A 21660-nucleotide genomic window follows, 5' to 3' on the forward strand; every position below is an offset into this window, starting at 1 on the left:
AAAATATTTTATTTATTTGTCAGAGAGAGAGAGAGAGCACAAAGCAGGGGAAGCAGCAGGCAGACGGAGAAGCAGGCTCCCCACTGAACAAAGAGCTTGATATGGGACTGGATCCCAGGATCCTGAGATCATGATCTGAGCCAAAGGCAAAAGCTTAACTGACTGAGCCACCCAGGCATTCCTTTGCACCTGTTTCTGAGAAATTTTCTCAACTCTGTCTAGACTCACAAAGATGAATTTTATGTTCTATCAAATAGGTAAGCATTTTCAGGTGAAACTGTTGGGAAGGAAATACTTTCTATTTCCAACCAAGAAAGAAGAGAGAAATTGCTACCAGACAACAACAGGTATTTTCTTGAAAAACATACAGAATTAACAGCCTGGCACAATTAAGTTGTGTCCCCTTGCATATGAAAGGATATTGTAATGAGACATACTGAGTATGTCTTGTGATGACGGTCTCATTCTCCTAAAGGACTCCCACACTTTTTATCAAATACAAAATAAGCAGTATTTAGAATACTGATCTTTATTCCCATTTTACCAGAAAGATAACAAAGAACATGAACAATTTATCTACTAGTCAGAAAAGAAGTGTTTTATAACCTCAAACGTTTACTCACCAAGAGCTGTAAATTGCTTAAATTGGAGATTTCAGTGGATTTTTAGCAGTAATTCTGAAATTCTTCAGTTACATAATGTTCAAGGCATGTAAAAGTGTTGCTTTTTCTACACAGCACAACTGAAATGTCATTTAATCAAGGAGACCAATACCTTGTAGACAACCAAGGCAGTCAAATATCAAAGCTTCAAACCATTCAGAGAAGCATAAATTACCTATTTTCTACACTTTCAAGGTATCAGTCTTTCATTTTCATTTTCAAAGAATGACTGCTGTAAAATGGCCATATTCATTAGCCTGCCATCTAAAAAGCATTAATTTGTAGAACAAATGAGCACGTTTTCTTGTGTTCTTGAAGTATAATAGAGTCCCTTCATTTAAATATATTTTTAAATTTATTCACAGAATATTATTTTACAAGACTGCTTGCACTTACAGATATCATGGAGTAGGAATTATCCAACACTGTAATAGATCAAGTGATGCCCACTCACAGACGTAAAAATGCAAGTTGGGGGATTTTAGTACTTCGATTTTAGAGTCGCTAGAAGAGGCACAGAAGGTTCGTTTCGTGAGTGTTGAGGGGAAAGGAGAAACGACCTCCTCTCACCCTGTTAAAAAGAAATGTTTTAATCTCTAATAAATTTATTTCTTTGAACTATGGAGTCTCAGAAGAGGAAGTCGTCCTAAAGAACAGAATCTTCTAGGTTTTAGCTTTTTCCGGATCGGATGGTCTGTTCTATTCTCGGAGAGCTTTAAATACTAGAAGAATCTTTTTGCCCTGAGCCAGAATCTGTCTCCCCTAACTTCACAAAGCTGGCCCCACTTTTGAACTCTGGAGATCTGCAGATCTGCCCAGATCCTTCCAGGCCTTCTTCAGCCAGACAGGCCCGCGCCAGGGCCGGGCCGCAGCACCTTCGCTCGTCCTCCCCGTCTGCCGCGCAGCACGCAGTTCCGAGCTCGCTCTTCCCCGGGCCTCGGGAGGCGCCACTTTCGTCGGGCGCGAATCAACGCGGCTGGCCAGCCCTCAGGTGGCGCGGGTCTCTCCTGACAACCGGGGGGATGCCGGGGTTACTGGTGAGTGCATTTCATCAGGGGGCAAATGTGCTCCAGTCCCAGAAGGACAGGGTGCAGCCCCGGCTTGTTCCTGAGAACCCGGGCAACGACCTCGTGGCCCCGGCTCGTCGGTGCGCGCCCGCGGACGCAGAGGAGGAATCGCCCGAGGGAACTCACTCAAGCCAAGTCCGGTGCTAAGACGGCCGGCACCCAGGGCTGTCCACGCCGAGACCCCGCGCGGGCCCCTCCTCGGCCGCGCAGCCCCCGCGGGAGGGAGGCGGGCGGATGACGAGGGTGTGGGGGCGTGAGTCTGAGGGCGGCGGGCTCCGGCGTCTCAAGCGCGGGCGCCGGCTCGGCAGGCTCCGTCGCTGACCGGCCGGGCGCTGCAAGCGGAGCGTCGAGGTCGCCGCCGCGGGGGAATGGCGCGTGCGGGGGTAAGTGGCGCGGACGGCCGTCACAGGCACTCGCAGCCCAGGGCGCAGCAGCCCGGCAGGCACACGCACACGCGCACCCCGCAGCCGTCTCCCCCGCGGCCCCCGGCTCGGGGCGGCGGCGGCGGCGGCGGCCCGGGGCGCGCGGGCCGGCGCAGGGCAGGGTCCCGGGGCCCGCGAGGGCGGCGGGCGGGCGGGGGCGGCGCTCGGGGGCCCGTTTGGTCAGCACCCATCCTCCGGGCCCGCCTCACGGTCCGCTGCGCGACGGGGGGCGCCCACCGGCTCCCAGACCGCGGCGGGCCGGGCGCGGGCGGGCGCGGGCTCCTCCGCCGCGGGCGGACGCTGAGCGCGGCCTGTCTTGCAGGTCTGGATGCTGGTGGTCGGCGTCCTGCTGGCGTTGGGGCCTGGCCGGGCCGCAGGTGCCCTGAGGGCGAACAGACGCCCGGCGCGGCCACGGGGCTGCGCCGACCGGCCCGAGGAGCTCCTGGAGCAGCTGTACGGGCGGCTGGCGGCGGGCGTGCTCGGCGCCTTCCACCACACGCTGCAGCTGGGGCCGCGCGAGCAAGCGCGTAACGCGAGCTGCCCGGCAGGGGGCAGGCCGGGCGACCGGCGCTTCCGGCCGCCCACCAACCTGCGCAGCGTGTCGCCGTGGGCCTACAGGTGAGCCGCGGGGCCGTGGGGGGGGCGGCCAGGGCGGGGCTAGGCGAGGCAGGTGGGATGCGGCGGGTGGGGCCTGCGAAAGTGAGGTGGGTGGTGAGGAGGGCGGGGCCGGGCGGGGCAGGCTGGGCGCGAGTGGCCAGGGCAGGTGCGGCGGGGCAGGGCGGGGCGGTCGGGAGTGGCTAGGTGGGTCGCGGAGAGGGACGGGGATGGGCAGATGTAGCGAGGCAGGGCAGGTAGGGAGGCGGGCGGACCAAGTGCAGAGACTGGGCTGGGAATAAATAATTCCCGCAAAGGTCTCATCACCTCTCGCTGGAAGGAAACCTGCATCCCGTTATTTACCCTTTCACTAGTGAATACGGAGCAGATGTTTCTTGAGTACCTATTTGCCAGGTATATAGTTCAGTAGATTCCGCAAGGGACCAACCCGAGTGATCCGTCATTAGAATTTTGTACAGGAGACCTGTGAAGTTCTAGTGTGGCAGTCTGCAGACATTTTCTGAGTGCCTGTGGCGGTGGTCCAGACACTTGTTGAGCATTAAACCTTAAGAAGCCCTTCATCTGAGCTTATAGTCTAAGGGAGAAGTGGAGATAATTGGGAAAGAAACAAGGCAGAACACTATTTGACAGGAAAGCTTAAGAGTGTGATAGTGTGAAGTGGTGAGGGGGATCAAAATGGCATTTGAAATGTGTTTTGGAGAATGGGCATAACTCGGAGATTGGCCTGGTAAAGAGGTCATCTCAGAAGAAAGGAATAACATACAAAGTAGTGAGGCTGGGGTGTTCTAGGGCTTGGGTAGGGTATAGTGTGGCAGGAATGTCCCCAGCACACATTTATGACTGTCCCCTTCCCTGCTGTTAACTGTTGAGTACCACCGTCCTCAAGGACTCAAAGTTCTCTGTACAAGGAGGGAGCCTTCACATTGCCACAGACCTGGAAAAGCCCTCAGTGAAAAAGCAAGGACAAGTGTGGTTCACAGGGAGTGCTTATGACGAGAGGGAAGAGATGGAAGAATGGCAAGCGCATGTGTGTTTCTGTGTGGCTGGGAGTGGCAAGAGAGGAGGCTGCAGAAGGAAGCAGAAACTAGATTTGGCCTTAAAAGCAATGCTGGGGGGGGGGGGGGGGGGGGGGTTGGGTGATGGACATCGGGGAGGGTACGTGCTATGGTGAGTGTTGTGAATTGTGTAAGACCGATGAATCACAGACATGTACCCCTGAAACAAATAATACATTATGTGTTAATTTAAAAAAAATTAAAAAGCAATGCTACAAGTTTGATATGTATCCTGTAGGATGTTTTTTGATGAAGGAAGTCATGTGACTACTTTGTGTTTTGGTAAGGCACCCCTGATGAGGGATGGATCTGAGGGGAGACACAGGACACAGTACAGTACTTCCGGCAAAAGGTAGTTAGGGTCTGGACTGAGGCAGTGCGGCAGTGGAAAAAGTGAGACTAGGGTCAGCTTGAAAGGTATTACTTAAAGAAGTTAAAGTGACAAGATTTGGTGCATGATGATTGTATGTGGGAGTGAGGGAGAGGGAGAGTGTAAAACATGTAATGGCTTGAGGCTTTAAGTGTCTTTAAGCCTTTAAGTGCATATCCTGCTATTAAGATATGCAGAATGTAATGATTTTGTCTGAAACCAATCCAGGCTTCTCCAAGCCCCCACCTGCTAGTCAGGGGCCTCCCCTCTTCCTGGCCGCTCTGCTGAGGATCAGGTTCACTTGTGGCTGAGCTCCCTCCCACCATGGAAGTCAGGCCCAGAACTCCCTCCTGCCCTAATTGACTCTTCATTCGTCTGATGCCCTCAGGACACACATATTGAAGCATTCCTTTTGATGCCTTCATTCTCTTGCTTTTCCTCTTTCTTCCCATCATATCCACAGTCCAAAGGATGGGCTTTTATATTATCCTTTTTCCTCCAACCTCATATCACACTCTTGATATGCTAAATAGTATTAAAGAAGCTTGGAAGATCTCCCAAAACAAGAGCTTGTCTTCTTCAGGCAGAAGTTGCAAAGTGAGAATTTTTAATGAATTCTAAGCTCTCCTGGCAAATAGATGTCTCCCAGGCTAGGCTGTGGTCTGAAAGGCAGAAGAGTAACACACAGCAGTGACCTTTCAAGACCCTTGGGCATCTCTTGTGTTTCTGGCTTGCGTTGTTGATGGTATTTAAGCAAAACAGAGAAAATGAATGAGGAGAGTTTTTTGGGTGAAAGTAAATTCAGTAGTAGACCTGTTGAGTTTAGTTTTACATGCCTAAGAGGAACACAGATATGAATATCCAACTTGACTTGGAAATGTGGTCTCAGAAGAAAGATTGGGACTGAAGTACAGATCAGGAGGTGTCAGCCCTAGAATTCTGCATAGTAAGTTAAGTTGAGTTGCCTTTACTACCTTACCTGTGTCTCCTGGGAAAGTTCTAAGAGCAGCAGGGAGGAGGGAGTGGCTAAGGTAGGTCATGGAAAAGAACAACACACAGCATAGAGCAGTCCGGGTCTAAGCTGCCCAGGTTGTGCTGTATGGAGCCTGGCAGCAGGAACTATATCTGTATCAGGTGGCTGATGATGGTATCATCTGCATTAGTTTTCTTATTATTTAGAAATACCGATGACATTACTCCCCTGTGAGCCAATGGAGGCTTACACTCTCTGAACGAAGGACAGTCTTTTAGGAATGGGAACTGGGCCAGGACTCCAAACTGCTGGGTGCTAAAGCAAGCCCTGCCTTCTCCCACCAGGAGGTGGCCTCTCTTCTCTCCTGACCTCTGATCACTTCTCAATGCTCCTGAGTCACTGGAAGACTGGAAAAAAAAAAATTTCTCATAGAAGCTCAAAACCTCTTCTAAAGCAGTGTGTAGAAGGACAGGACTGGTTTCTTAGTGGTTTCACTGTGGGACCTGTGTAGCCTGGGGGGAAGAGTACGCTCGCCTCTGCAACTCTAAGTATAGAATTAGAAGTAGTGTGTTAAGTCTAAAACGAGTCAGAACACCAAAGGAAGAAGGATGGGGAAACAGACTGCCAGTAAGAAATACAGGAAGGCAAGGAAAGGATGACTTAGGTGGATAAGATAGGATTTAAAATAGAAATTGGATTATAAGGTGACTTTTCCTACTTTTAAGGGGGAGATGGATCATTCAAAATGGTGTTGGGACAACTGAGTAACCAACTGGAAAAACATGATTGTATCTCACTTCTATATACAAATAAATAACAAATGACTGAAAGATTTAAATGTAAAAATAAAACCACAAACCCATAAAAAACACAATCAATTATATTTACAGTCTTGGAGTGGAGAGGCCAATTTAGTAGCTTACAGACTCCCCCAAAGCCATAAAAGACAAGACTGATACATTCACCTACACAGTTATATGCCATTTCTTCTTGGTAAAATAAACAATAAAATAAAATTAGAAGGGCACCTGGTTGGCTCAGTGGGTTAAAGCCTCTGCCTTCAGCTCAGGTCATGATCCCAGGGTCCTAGCATCGAGTCCCGCATCAGGCTCTCTGCTCAGCCGGGAGCCTACGTCCCTTCCTCTCTCTCTGCCTGCCTCCCTGCCTACTTGTGATCTCTGTCTGTCAAATAAATAAGTAAAATCTTAAAAAAAAAAAGAAAGAAAGAAAGAAAGAAAAAGATGTAATATAGGGTGGAACAAAGATCATGAGTAGTTCCTGGTAAAGGAGTCAGTTATGTGAAACTCAGGCAACCTAAAGTGAAATGCATATTAAAACAGGGCTGAGAAACCTGGCTCTGTTGGCAAAGGGGTGAGGAAAAAGGCAGTCTCATTACAGCAGGGGGTATGAAACCACACAACCAGGTATTAGCCATTCACATTTTAAATATACTTGCTCTTTGACCCAGCAGCTCTAGGTACCGGTTTACTCCACCAGCCACACCTGTCTGTGTAGCAAATGATGTATGTACAAGCGTGTCCGTGGTGGTAATAGGGCATTGGAAACCATCCCAACACCCACCAATAGGCAACTAGGTCAATAAAATGTCATAAAACAGCCAGAAAGAGATATGGGGCAGCTGTAAACCTGCGAAATGAGACCAGTCCATCACCAACATAGAGGGCAACACGGCAAGTTGCAGTACAGTGTCATATGTTAGAGAGAAGCTATGTAATAGCTTTATTTGCATGTTAAAGAGAAGCTATTATATAACACATACATATGTTATTTTTAAATGTACACACACACGCAAACACACACACACCACCCCCACACACTTAGGGGCAGCTTTAGAACATGGTTATCATGGTGCCTGTCAGGAAGGGAACTGGAAGGCTGGGGATGGAGGAGGAAGTAGACTTACTTTTTCTCCTTCATATCTTTTGAATTTTCTACTATGTGCATGTATTACTGATTTCAAAAACATCTTCCTTTTTAAATTGAGAGCAGAAAGGGAAATTCACCAACCATGAGGACAAAGCAGAGAGTGAAGAAACAAAACTTAACAGGTAACTACAGCCTTGATTTTCCCTGAGCATTGGTCTGAAGAGAATTGTTTGTTCTGGCTGACAGGAGAGACACTGTACTTTTTGGGGCCGCTTGTGCCCCCACAGCTAAGCTGCTATGGGTGGGGAACTTGGCCTGGAGACATGAAGGTATTGGGCCAAGAGTTTAGGCATTAAATGGTAGAGCCAGGACCTCATCCTGGATCTTTAATTCCATCTGGCCCATGCTCCTGACCAATGTGCTAGTAGAAAAGCAGCATTCAACTTCCAGAATATAAAAATATTTTCTCATTTACTTTGTGGCATCATGTTTGTTTCTCTTTAGCTTTAGAAACAAAATGCCAAGAATAAAATCAATGTAATTGCACATTAACTTTTTTAAGCCAAACTGACATAGTAAGAAATACATTGTAAGAACACTGAGGTTCATTAAGGTTTAAAGGTACACATCACTCATTGATGTTGAAACCCCAAAGATAAACACCTACCAATACTCTGATTTTTAAATTGTTTATATTTCTCAATTTGGGGTCGTGGTCTAAAGATAACTTTTCTCTGGGTTATGATTAATGCACAACAATTTAATTTTAGGTTTTGCTACTTTTCCATATAACTCTTTCCTCCTGTGAATTTAAGAGACTATACCTAAATTTATTTTGCAATAAACAACTTCATGGGTAGCAAACACAGCAAGGGAAATAAATGGAAAGAAGAAGTAACAGAACAGAGAAGAAGAGAGAAGAAAGAGGAAAGGGCATGGGGAGGGTGAGGGACTTAAAAATAAAGGCAGCTGCCAGCAGGGAGTTGGAAGAGGGGTGAGACCACCCACAGCTGGGCAAATACTCCCAGGGCAGAGGAGCCTTGGGGGAGGAGGAGCTGTCTCAGCAGGGGGACAGGCTGGAGGAGAGTCCAATAGTACAATCACCAGATTGGATAGGCTGATTTTTTTCCCATGCAGAACCCAAATTGGCACCACTCCCTATTACCAGAACTTTCAACAGGTGACTTTTTTGGGGAAGAGGGGCACAGCAACAGCAATGGCTTCCAGCTCATGTGTGAGTCAGGCAAGGTCACCACCGTCCCCTGGGCCAGACCAGTGATGCCCATTTACAGGGATGAACTTCATGTTCTTCATGATAAATCTATCATCGGATATTTAGCAACACTGCACTTTAGAAAGGTTTTCGTCAGGAAAGGTTGAAATAAAAAGGGTATTTGTGCTTCACCCTCTTCTAACCTTTCAGTTCAGCTAACCCAAACATCCTGTTTCCCCTGGGACTGTCCATCACCTATTCCCTTTCACCACTGCAGAAACAGCTGCGTCCACTCCCCACATACTGCCCGAGCCAGGGCAGTGCTCAGAACACAGACCTGCCGCTTTCCTCGCACATTCTCAGGGCAACGATCACATCACTTTCCCCTCATCATGTCATTTGTAAAATTGTGAAGGGAATATAACATTAACCAGAGATAGTGAGAGGAGTTAGTATAATGTTGAAGTTCTCTCTGCTGCACTGAGCCCCCTTTAAAAATATTTCCTTTTAAATGCCCCCTTTCCCCTGACGCACTTGCATGTTTGTGTCCCAGCATTAAGCACAGTGGTTCCCTTACCCCAAAGCCTTGTAGGAGTGCATCCGCTCCAATCCTTCTCCCAGGGAGGGGGCCTCAATGGGGTCTCTGCGTCCACTGTGACCGACAGGGGGCAGCACCGCGGCAACCCGCCTTCTCCCCGGCGGCCGTGGCGGACCTGCCTGGCTTCCTCCTGGGGAGGCCGGGCCCTGTGATCTTTGGAACGGAGAAGCGTCCTTTCCTGTTTATAATTCTCCTTAGCAAGTGCACTTTTTCCTCGGTCCTTGATTCAAATCTACAGCTTTTGCGAACGGCTTAAGAACAAACTAGGAATGTGCGTGCCTTCAAGGAATATCTGTATATGGTGTAGCAGCGCAGGTGCTGTGCCCTTTCTGTGCCCGCTCACTGTGGTACCTCTCTGTTCAAGAAAGGAAGGGCTGGGGAAAGGGACAGAGGAGGGCGGACGGAGCAGAAGTAGTATCCGATTGCCCGCTGGGGAAGTCTCCAGTTACAGCTTGCAGGGAGGGTGAGGGCACTGCTAACCAAACCCATTGTCCTAGAAAAGGAGACACTCATGGTTCAAGGCAGCTTGTTTATGAAATGTTGATACACCTCACCCCAAAATACTTTTTTAAGATTTTATTTATTTATTAGAGGGAGAGCACGGGGGCAGCGGGGGTGGGGGGTGGGGGTGGGGTGGAATGCAGTGGGAAAGGGAGAAGTAGACTCCCCACTGAGCAGGGAGCCTGACTGTGGGGAGGGTGGGGGAGGTCGTGCTAGATCCCAGGACCTTGGGATCATGACCAGAGCCAAAGGCAGCCCTTTAACCACTTAACCAGCAGAGCACCGCCCCTCCCCTTGCCCCAACCCTGGAAAACTTTTTATGGATAAGTGAAATTAATTGGCCGAAGTACTGTGTGGATTTTTTTCTCTGAGCTGCTCAGTATAACGGGCTCTACTGCACATATCATTGTTTCACAGAGTAAAAATAAGAGCATTGTCATGGGATTAAAGTCTCTCTTTCTGAAAACAGATATGTTCATTTTGCTTTGATAGTTATTTTCTTCAACTGCCTGGGTTTTACTTTGGCATTGTTAGAGCAACCAGGGATAATGATAATATTTCATCCATCGTCACCTCTTCCAAATGTCCTCACCTGAATAGAATGTTTGTACTCTTGATACCAACAGAAGAATTGGGCCAAGTCCTGGAAGGAACACACATACCACGAAGTGAAATTCCTTATGGTGCCTGTCTTCCAGAAATGGCACATGAAGATTTTGAAGGATGGTAATGAGTACATTGCTCACTGAAGTAATGAGGTCAAAGAGAAAATAATCTGCTAAGGACTCTTCCAGAATTAAATAGCCTAGGCTAATGTTTTGGTATGAATTATTCCTCCTGAACACTGTAAGGCAGCAGCTGGTTCATTTCAGATCAAGGTGGGCTCCACCCTTAATGCACGGAGGTGCTTCACCCGGCTGCCTCAAGGACGGACACATCAAAGATGGCTTTGAACCCAAATTCTGCAGCTTCCCCTGGAAAGATAGTTAAGCCACCCCGTGGGCATGAGCTATGTTTTTCCTTTGAAGAGATATTTCCCAGCTGCAGTGAATGTGTGGCATTTGCCATGACAAAAGAATAAAACCCTTTGAGAAATTCTGGCCCTCATTCTAATTTCTCATTCTCTCTTTCCCTCTGGGAAAGCTTTTTTTCCAAATTATCTTCCAAATTCTTTTCCAAGCCATGAGTCTCTCTCATCTTCCCTGATCTTCCAGAAAACAGATTTTACATGGCATCAGTGGATTTCCTGCTTGTAGATTTAGCACTTACGAAGCATCTGGCTACCAGCTGAATACCCCAACCGTGGCGTGGCTTTGTGGGTGGGGCAGCGGATGGGACGAAGCCAGGTGAGCTGAAAGACTTTGGACAAGCCCCTCGCCTTATCAGTGCCTCAGTTTCCTTCTCAGGAAAGGGAAAGGACGGACAAGCTGTGAGTCCTTCCAGGTTCCCAGTAGTCCAGAGCCAGCCTGGTTGGCAGGAGAGCCTGGTCAGTTCTGGAGCCTGCCTCACTGGCTCAGCTTCAGGACTGACCTTGATGCCAAGTTCAGGATCATACCAAAGTCAACTTCAGTCCCCACAGGGAGGTAGGGCTGACCCCTAGCTCTCCTTGGCCAGTGAAGAGGGCCAGGTGAAATACACTGGGGCTCTGACTCCAGGGCATCAGTGCCAGCTCAGACTTTGCTCTCCCAGGCTGATTTTTCCATGTCCTCTTTCAGGAGAAATGCACAACTGCTGTTTTCTTGCAGGGGCCAGAAGAACTTTTTTCAGAGCTCCTTGGCAGCATGTATTGAAGATCTTGGCTCTCTCAGGCCTTAGGGAATAGAGAGGGTGGAACCGTTGGAGCTGCTGGCCGCAGCTTTACAGCAGAGGGAAACTGTGGTCCTTATGACCCTGGCTACTCCCTGGCCTACAAACAGAGCCCTCTCATAGCAGCTCTGAGCCTCGTCATGCACCATTCTTTCCCCGATAGTCTCATAACCACCTAGCTTCAGGGCTGGTTCCAAAGGGAAAAAGAAATTGGAAGGTTATACAAACCCCCATCTCAGTGACTCATTATCTCTCATATCTGGAGACCTACCAGCCTCTACCAGGGTCGCATGTTGGAATAATCTGGGGAGCTTTAAAAAAAATCCCAATACCTTGGCCCCATGCCAGAACCATGAATTCTGAATCTCTGGGGTGGGGGGAATAGTTATCACTAGTTTTGAAAGCTCCTTTGTGGGCCTCCAGTGAAGCACAGTTGAGATCCGCACACCATCCTCTCTACAATGCCAGTTGCTTGTTTGGTTAACACTGACCTTCTGCATTAGCTAGATTTCTCAGTGTAGGGAGTGCTACACTGGTAGGATCATGAAAATTGGGTGTATTGGGGAAAATGCAATCATTTAATTACTTGTATCAACTGCAGTCAATATATATGTGGCTACCTTTTGAAGAAACTGCTGGCTGTGCTGTGGAACAGGCTCCTGCTGACCGTCAGTGACTCCCCACTTCAAGTGAGCAAGACAAGTCACATGCACAGCTGGCTGGTATGCAGAAATCCTGACTCAGGGGGTCAAGGGTGAGAATCTCTGCTTTTAACTCCCACTGTGGTTCTTATGCACGTGGTCGGAAAACCACAGTTTGGAAATCTTGTTTCTGCCTTTTGTTATTGCCCACCTGCTGGGCAAAAAGACAGGTATTCTGCAGAGGAATCTTAGCTCTTGGGAAGGGAAATTGGTTCTCCTCAGTTTCCCCAGAGGGCTGCCATGTATTACCATGGTTTCAGAAGATCTTAATCTCTGGTAAAGTGAGTCCCCCTCTTTCCTTTGCAAAATTATCTTGTGTATTCTTGGACTTTTTCTCTTTCTATGAATTTTAGGATCAGCTTGCCAAGTTCTACAAAAACTCTACTGGGATTTTGTTTAGAACTGTACTTTATAGATTAATTTAGGGAATCTCAGAAACTCAGTAGATGACAGCTGTCCTTTGTAAACAAAAAACATGGATTAAAAAATACCACATTAACAGTCCTGCCATCAAGAAGCTGGAGGAAGTAGCCTAGTCATCAGCTTCATCCTCTCTGCAGCAAAGACCAGGCAGAGGCAATGATATTGGTAACTAAATAGGACTGAAATTTTAGGCTTATGACTCCATCCTGGGCCCCCCCCCACCTTTTTTTCATCCTGCCCTTTTTAAAAAAGTAATTGACAATGAGTTGAACACATTGACCTTAAGATCTGGCAAGACAATTTTGAGACAATTTTGTTTCCACTTAGACCATTTCAGTCCTTGTGGGTCTCCAATCTGAACCAGAGAAGGCATTTTCCCCAACTTTGTTCCATTAGTTTGGGATCTTGGAATGGCTGTGAAACAATCATACTTAGCCTCTGCTGTCTTGAGATCAAAATAATTGTATGTTTTGCAAAGTGGGAAGGTGAGCCATGCTGGTGAGTTTGTGCCAGTAAATACCAAGCTATACTTGGGCATGGGATGGAGAGCACATCGGGTGGCTGCGGTTCTGTCTGCCGGAATGTACGCATTGTTCTCCAGGTGGCAGTCTTTGGGGAACAGCTTCGAATTGTTTCCTACCAAGTTCAGGGTCCCAGGGGCAGTGCTCTTTTCTGTCTCTGCTGTCACTCACATTCCTCTCCAAGCTCAGTTTCCATCACCTCTAATCATCCCTGGAGGACTTGTCCTTTGTTCTTGGATTAAGCTGGGCCAGCTGTCACTCACTCAAGCCAGGCTTCACACGTGGCCCCAGGGACACTTTTGGATCCCATCAGAGGGGAAAACCTGATTTGTTTCAAGTATGTTCCGGTGCCAAGCTTCCACAGTGTAGCATGCAGAAAATGTAAAGACAAAAGAATTATTGCTCACAAGGAGGCAAGACAGCCGTGCAGGATTCTTACTCAATTGCATTTCCATGTTTGGTAAGAGAAAAGGATCTGTGTTGGAGTTTCTTGATGTCTTGTTTTCGTGGTAGCTTTCTTTAACTAGAAAACACTCCAGGCTGATAATTTCCTCAGACTCTTAAGCCAGGAGGTTGGGGTGACAGGCTTTAACTTTGTGTCTCCAAAGCTTCTAGACCTTTCTTCCTGATCTCTTCCCCACCTCCCCCCAACTAGTGTCCTTCAGAATGTCCGTCTTTGTGCTCTCTCTCTTCCATGGTACCTGCTGGGATTGATACCCACCATACTGGGTATTAGGATGTGATTTGCATTGTATCTGCACCCCTCCCCTTGGTAGCACATTTCTATTTTAAGAGAAACCTCTTGATCATAAGCCACAATGCATATGCCTTGTTATTATGTTCCATGTACCGGGCAGAAGTGGGGATAGGCAGATGTCTCTTTGTCATAATGCCTTAGCCCAGAAGTGTCACTGTGCCAGTGGAAATTTCAGTCCTGGGGGGCCGACTGGTAGGGGTGGAGTAGATATTTTTAGTCAGATGATGAGCCTTCTGATGATCACAGCATCTAAGTGACTATTCATTCTGCCTATCATTAACAGATGGTATGAGGATTGTTACACAGATTGTTACCTGCATACAGGAGTGCATAGATAAAGATAAATCCCAACTACTTGGAATTGAAAGGGATCTTGGATGCCCCCAGGTCACACTAGCATTGGAGGAAACTGAGTGTGAAGAGGCTGTGCCTGACCTTCCTGCCCCAGCCCCGATTTTGGCCTGTAGTTGGGTCTACGCCACTATCAAAATGGTCTTTCTAAACGTCCACTGATCGGGTTTCTACATGCTTACCATCCTCACATGGCTTCCCGTGATCTGGAAGATAAAATCCAGACTTTTTGCGCTGGTCTTCAAAGATCCTGTCCACTTCTTATACGTCTTACTAAATCTCTGCCCCCTGTACGCATGAGCTTGCACTCATGTCATTCCAGCTACAGTGACCTGCTGGAAGTTTCCTACCCATGTGGTTGCTGCTTTCCTGCCTGGGTGTAGGTTGCTCAGCACTCCTTTTCTAAACCTGCCTCAGACTTTCCTGGGGCCGTAGCCTCCAGGCACCCACGTGTTCGCAGTGGTTTGTGTATACTTTGCGTTACTTTGTCCTGATGGTCTGGCATGAATGTTCATGGAGGGGCCATACCCTTGCCCAGTGGCCACCGTGAGAGCTGGAAAAGTAATGATCACGACTAACTTTCCAGTTGGCCAATTCCCAGGGCACTTTGTAACTTCGCAAGCATTTAGCACTGTTTGTGTATGTATGTCTGTGTACACTCTTGTATCTGGTGTGCATCTCTAAAAGATAAGGACTCTGTTAAATAAAACCACACAATACCATTAACACACCTGGAAGTTCATACTTCCCAAATATCTTCAAATATTCAGTCAGGTTCATAGTTCCCTAATTACCTTATTAGTGGTTTTTTAGAACCTTAAAATTTTTTCTCTTTTTTTTCTATTATATTATTTAAGTCTACATTTTGAAATAGTTTCAAACTAACAAAAACCTTTATGAAATTAGTACAAAGAATTTCTGTGTACCCTTTACCCAGATTCCCTAAACGGCAGCATCAAAACTCAGTAGAATTATCAAGATCAGAAAATGCTTGATAACAATCCTAGAATCCAGAGTCCTTACTCAGAGCCAGTCCACTAAGTCCCTTGTCTGCCCCAGCACTTCACCCGGGCTCACACGCAGCCTCTGGTGGTTAGACCCATTAGCGGCCTTCAGTCTGCGGCAGTTTTTCGTTCTTTGTCTTTTGAGACTGTGACACTTTTAAAGAGTACCTTCAGTTGTTTTTTGGAAAGTTCCTTAGTTTGGGTTTAATTTTTTTTTTTTAAGATATTTATTTATTTGACAGAGATCACAAGCAGGCAGAGAGGCAGGCAGAGAGAGAGGAGGAAGCAGGCTCCCTGCTGAGCAGAGAGCCCGATGCGGGGCTCGATCCCAGGACCCCGGGATCATGACCTGAGCCGAAGGCAGAGGCTTTAACCACAGAGCCACCCAGGGGCCCCTGATTTTTTTTTTTTTTTTTTAAGCAATCATAAGTTTTCATCCAAACGGAGACACTTACAAGTAAAAAGTTGCTCGATTCACAACTGCACAGAAACAGTGGATGTAAAGCAGCTAGCGGTGCCCCATGTCCCCTGTATCCATGTCAGTCTCCTCAGTGTTCTTTGGGGTTCCCTCCCTCCCTTTCTCCCTTGGAATAAACATGTGCTGAATTTCCAGCATTCTGTATGCTGTTGGTCATATCCTCATAGTGCCATTTAACATGTTCCTCCATCCCTCCAGTTCCAGTAAACTGGCCCCCTCAGTTCCAATTTTTGGCCAGCCCCTCTTTAGCGTCACCCTCCTTGGCTCAGGGATTGCCACTCCTGATTCTGTCAATCTTCACAGTAAGACATATTCTCCCTTAAAAATTGGTTTTCCCAGAAGCCTGGGTGGCTCATTTGGTTACGCATCTGACTTTTTATTTCAGCTCTGGTCATGATCTTGGGGTTGTGGGATGGAGCCCCACATCGGACTCTACACTCTGTGGGGAGTCTGCTTAAGATTCCCTGTCTACCCCTTTCCCGCTGCCCCTCCCCTTGCTTTTCCCTGTCTTTCATTTTGTGTCTCTCCCTATACTTCCCTGAATTATCTTATTTAACTACCATCTATATGCTAATAATTTTTTTTTAAAGATTTTATTTATTTATTTGAGAGAGAGGAGGTGAGAGAGAGCATGAGCGAGGAGAAGGTCAGAGGGAGAAACAGACTCCCCGTGGAGCTGGGAGCCCGATGCGGGACTCGATCCCCGAACTCCGGGATCATGACCTGAGCCGAAAGCAGTCGTCCAACCAACTGAGCCACCCAGGCCTCCCTATATGCTAATAATTTAAAAGTCTCCACCTTTGGGGTGCCTGGGTGGCTCAGTCATTAAGCATCTGCCTTTGGCTCTGGTCATGATTCCAGGGTCCTGGGATCAAGCCCTGCATCAGGCTTCCGGCTCTGTGGGAAGCCTGCTTCTTCCTCTCCCACTCCCCCTGCTCATGCTCCCTCTCTCATTGTATCGTCTCTCTGTCAAATAAATAAATAATCTTAAAAAAAAAAAAAAATCTCTACCTTCAGCCAGTACCTCTCTCTTGGGCTCCAGACCATATTCTACTGTGTAGGCTGGAAGATCTATCTAAAATTCCATCTGATTGGGTCACTTCCCTTTTTAACATCCTCCCCTTTGCCTTCACGGTCCAATCCAAATTCCTCCCTATGAATTTAAGGCCCCTAAATGACCCAGCCTCCACAGATTACCCCTGCATCATCTCATACTTGCCTTCCTGTTCCGCAGTTCCCTAATACTGACATGATCCCTGGGCTCTAGGCTCTGCCCTCTGTCCTAACTGCCCTTTCTCCCGTCCTCATCTGGATGAATCCACCCAGGAACCACCTTTGCTAGGAAGCCTTCCCAGCTGCCACAGCTGGATGAACTCTCTAAGTGTTTATCCCCAGAAATGGTGAGTCCTTGGTTAGTAGATCTGTGTTTCATCTCTATCCTCATTGGCTGAAACATCACACTTACACTCAGATGTTGCTGAATAAATATTGAAGGTGACCAGAGATAGTATAAATTCCTTTTTCATCAAACTTTAAGTTAGGGCCTTATATGGACCTAAGGGTATGAAGGACAGGGAGCTCTGCAGTCCAGACTCACCATCAGCAGCTGACCATCTACCAAACTCTTTCTCTCATGTTAGGGGAAAGGATGAGTAAGAGTACAGCTCTGAATCTTCCCTCCCAGGGGAAAACATAGAAAAAGTGTAGCTTTGTTTCACAGGCACCAAGTGTTGTGAGGACTTGGGGGAGAAAGAGAATGAATTTGACTAAGGAAATTTGAAAACTCATAATGATTTGAATTGGACCTTAAAATATGGCAAGATTTAATATTGGTTTTGGGGGGAGGGCATCTTGAGTAAAAGTTGAGCTGTAGCACATGCAAGGGGCATTCCTCTTTGGGATGACTGTAGGCTAGGATGTGTGAAGGAGGAGACCTTGAGGCAATGCTGGAAAGGAATGGAGTAGGGACCATGCTGCAGAGGCCTCTGAAGGCAAAACAAAGAGTTTGGATTTGTCCTGACTTGTCCTCCCAGTGTTGTGCCTCTGCATACCTCAGATGAGGGATAAGAACAAGTCTTTACAGAGGAGGTTGAAAAAGTTGGAATGGTAAGGGTGGTCAACTTTGTCAGTCCTTGCAAGGATAGAGCTCATTTGTTCCAAAAGCTCCTCATGGCAGATCTGAGGAAAAAGTGGTAATGAGACGCTTAAAAAATATTTTTTCAACCACTATTTTTGTGTTTCTGTTGGAGGGAAAGATGAATAGACAAAATCAGTATAAATTTCAATGTTTTGGCTTCAGAGATGACTTACATTGTGTAGACAGTCCCCACCCCTCCCTCTTCCTGTTTGCACACAACAGATTTCATAGCCTTCACCCTTGACTCTGCCTTTGCCTTATAACAGTGAGAAGGGAGGTGAAGATATCTGTGCCTCAGCGTTCAACCACCAGTAGGCATGGCCAGGCCTGAGGCCTCCTAGCTCCCCCTCCCCCTGTTGCTACTCCCATTTTTCTGGTCACCCCAACAGGAAGCTGTGGAATCACTGCTGACTTTTCCTCTGACCTTATCCCCCACATTCAGACTGGCCAAGTACTGCAGATGTCCCTCTTGGCTTTAGAATGCTCAAGTGGCAGGCTGGGCTGGGTCCTCTAGTTTGACTGTTGGCTCCCGGCCTCACTGGCCTTTCTGCGTGCAGCAGGTGTTACCCAGCTCCCCCACCGCTGTGCCTGGGTGGGCCCCCCAGCTCCGGGCTCAAGGGGGCATGGTCCCTGGCATGTAGTTCGCAGTGAGTAAATTTGGTGCTGTGTGAAAATGACAATTTCTAGACTCTTTCCCACCCAATCATGCTTCCGTCTACTAATGTCTAAAGATGTTGGATCCAAACAGAAAAAGAGACCCATGTACTTTCCCTACATACCTGGAACCGCCCACCCTCACCCTGCCATTGAGAGTTAACACTTCCTCTGACATGAGCTCTCAGTAGAGAAGTCTCTTGGCCAATCAGTGTAACAACCCTGTCCCTCCCATGCTTGAAGTTCATTCAGGCTTCTGCTTCCTACCCCTGAGATGCCCCAGTAAGCACCGCTGGTCTGTCCACCTTTCAGCTCCTCTCTGCAAGAAATCCTCAGCTCTGTTGTTGGGACACCCCACTGCTCGCTGACCTGTCCCTTACCTTTCCAAAGCCTCCTACCCCCCATTGCCCCATTAACTGGATGGTCTGAGCATGCTTCTTAACTGGAAATTTCTTAACTTTGTGAATGAACTTTAGTCATTAGCAGGGGGACATATAAGAAAACCAGTCAAGAGGGGTTTTCTGCAGAAGGATATAAAACTTGTGCAAGCCGTAGAGGGTGAAGGCCAGCCTGGGCCGCTGTTCCTCTCCATGGAGCCACACTCTGCTGTCCAGAAACCTGGATGAGAAACCATATACATCCCAAGTTCTTGGCTGTAAAGACCTCTAGGAATGTCTTATTTTTAAAAATTTATTTCATGGGGCGCCTGGGTGGCTCAGTGGGTTGAGCCGCTGCCTTCGGCTCAGGTCATGATCTCGGGGTCCTGGGATTGAGTCCCGCATTGGGCTCTCTGCTTCCTCCTCTCTCTCTGGCTGCCTCTCTGCCTACTTGTGATCTCTGTCTGTCAAATAAATAAAGAAATAAAAATCTTAAAAAAAAATTTATTTCATAAGCTCTCATTGGCACAGCAATTTTGGGGCCTTCTTGGACTTGGCACATTGTGGGTCTACAAGTGTGTGTGTGTTGCTTGAGAGGCCAGAAGTCCTGACTTCTGGCTCTGAGAGTTTAGGGTCCCTAAGACTCAGTTCCAGAAGCAAGAGAAACATTTGTAAGAGGATTGCACACGTTTTAAGTGGGGGAGATTCGTGGAAATGAGAATTCCCATTGCCATGGGAAATGGCAGTCCCATGAGGAATGGGGATCATCCTTCCCTGTGCAAGGGGACATTACAGAAGAGCCCTGGATCTCCATTAGTGACCAAACACAGCTTTGACCTCTTGGCTCATTGCAGGGGATGGTGGCAGAGGGCAGAATCCTGCCAGAATGTGCTTTTTTTTTCCCCTCCCAGGGAGCCATCCGGCCCAGTGAAAGCCCTAGATTCCCTTGGCGTTGTGGCAGTGGGCTGTTTTGTAGGTGTTGACATTGGTTCTTGGCATCTGACCAGAAAATAGCCTTGGAGGAGGGTGGAAGTGATTACATTTAAACCAGCATTAGTTTCTCAAATGTCCCAGGCTGGCCAGCTTGCCCTCCCCAGCATGGCTTTGGCCCCTTCACAGAGGAGGGCACACAGACCCTGACAGACACAGGGCCCTCCTTGTGACCTTCTGGACAGGTGTCTTGCAGCTGCCTTTGCTGATAGCTGTGTTAGAGGCCATGTGGCTGGTGCCTGCACCGTCTGGCACCTGGGCCAGCTAGCTTCTTGCAGAGGTGGCACCTTCCTGGGGAAGGATGTGGGTGGTACCCTGGGGCTACAGAGCCTAGTGTCTGAAGGGGAGGCAGATCTGGGATCTTAGGGCTTTGGGGCTGAGGGCTGTTGTTTCCTTGGGAAGCAGGGAGGGCGTCTCACATTCTGGTGGCCCTGTGGCCGCCTATCAGTGTGCATGTGGCTCGCTTACAGGCTGCTCCAGATTACAGCCGCCTCCGCCAGGCTCTAACTCCAGGCTCTGAGCCTGCTTCATTGTACATCTCTTCACTTTGCCAACGAATTTCGGTCATTAACGTGAATAGATACATTTTACTTTTCTGTGTATATTAGCACAGACTCTGAGAGCATTTTTAGGGAATGTACTGACAGTTATAAACTGTCTTCAGCATTTAACATGCAGCAGTCACATGGTGCGTCTAAGATTGGGATCTTGCGTGGACGCTAACTGCGGGATGACCTGTCCGGCCCCACCTTTCTTCCTGCTCCATTAATCAATGGTCTCAACACCTTCTGAACCCAGGAGTGGAAGTCCTTGTTGGCCGCCCTCTCAGCGCGCAGTGCGTTCCTCTTGCCGCAAAGCGTGAACTAAAGCTGTGCTCTCTTCCCCGCAGAATTTCCTACGACCCTGCCAGGTACCCGAAGTACCTGCCCGAGGCCTACTGCTTGTGCAGGGGCTGCCTGACCGGGCTGTTCGGCGAGGAGGACCTGCGATTCCGGAGCGCGCCGGTGTACGTGCCCACGGTCGTCCTGCGGCGCACCGCGGCGTGCGCGGGCGGCCGCTCGGTGTACGCCGAGGAGTACGTCACCGTGCCGGTGGGCTGCACGTGCGTCCCCGAGCAGGAGAAGGAAGCGGACAGCATCAACTCCAGCATGGACAAGCAGGGCGCCAAGCTCCTGCTCAGCCCCAGCGACAAGCCAGGCCGGCCCTGAGGCGCTGCTGCCCCTCTCCTGGAGCGCGGGCTGCTTCAGCCGCCTCCCCCGAGCGGACTCGACGGAGAGCAGTAAAGGAAACACGGCCCAACGGCAGAGGGCTTCCGACCGACTGCTTGACGGCTTGCTCTCACACAGCATCACCTGGTTTTCTTCTAGGCAAAGGCATGGGGCTGGTGAAGGCTGCCGGCAAGTTACCCGGTACACGGCCGCAGGTCGGGAGCGTAGCACCAGGGCCTTCCGCATGTAGCCGGAGCCTGGTGTGTGGCCAAGTGGCTTCGGGGCCCTCCCTCCTTAGTCCTCTCTCCGTGTTCCTCTCTCCGAGGCCCTCCCCCCGTAGTCCTCTCTACGTAGTCCTCCCTCTGTGGCTCTCCCTCTGTGGTCCTCCCTCCGTGGCCCTCCCTCCGTGGTCCTCAGTGCTCAGCCCCCCCCCCCCCGCCCCCGCTACAGTGCCATGCTTTTAGGACGCTCTCAGAAGAGGTGCCAGCCTCTACAGACAGATGGGTAGATGGGTGCTTCTAAAAGAAATCTTTTTTTTTTTTTTAAGTAGCATATATACCTACTTTTTTTGTTGTTCAATGTTTTCAATGACGCAGAAACTATTTTTATATTAGGAATTTTGCATATATTAAAAATTTTTTACTTGACATATAAGTATTTTATAACCATTCTGTTCTCCCTTCCTCCTCTGGCAAGGTTTTTTAAAAGCACAACTGGAATCCTCAGATAAACTCTTTAGCGGGTACTGGGGCCTGAGTCCCGGAATTCAGCCTGTCATCAGTTGCTGACCATAACAAAACAGGGCTGAATGTGACCTTCGGTAAAGATCTTCACAGGCTGCTACATGAGTAAAATGGAAGTGCAGGAGGCTTAGCTCACCCCAGACTGGC

General features: G+C 48.5%; 1 protein-coding gene across 2 annotated transcripts; it reads left to right on the forward strand.

Annotated features, from left to right (window-relative positions):
- The first annotated feature begins 32 nt into the window (after positions 1–32).
- On the forward strand, positions 33–20870 carry IL17D (interleukin 17D). 2 transcript variants are annotated; one of them, XM_059377842.1, is made up of 3 exons: positions 33–2112; positions 2474–2769; positions 20452–20870. In XM_059377842.1, the coding sequence occupies exons 1-3, from the start codon at positions 2098–2100 to the stop codon at positions 20768–20770; spliced, it is 630 nt and encodes a 209-aa protein (XP_059233825.1). In that variant the 5' UTR covers positions 33–2097; the 3' UTR covers positions 20771–20870. The 2 variants fall into 2 exon arrangements, with proteins under 2 accessions (XP_059233825.1, XP_059233826.1); XM_059377843.1 differs by having other exon boundaries at positions 33–1699.
- Positions 20871–21660: the final 790 nt, after the last annotated feature.

The sequence above is a fragment of the Mustela nigripes genome, chromosome 15, assembly GCF_022355385.1.
Source record: "Mustela nigripes isolate SB6536 chromosome 15, MUSNIG.SB6536, whole genome shotgun sequence".
Classification (NCBI taxonomy): Eukaryota; Metazoa; Chordata; class Mammalia; order Carnivora; family Mustelidae; genus Mustela; species Mustela nigripes.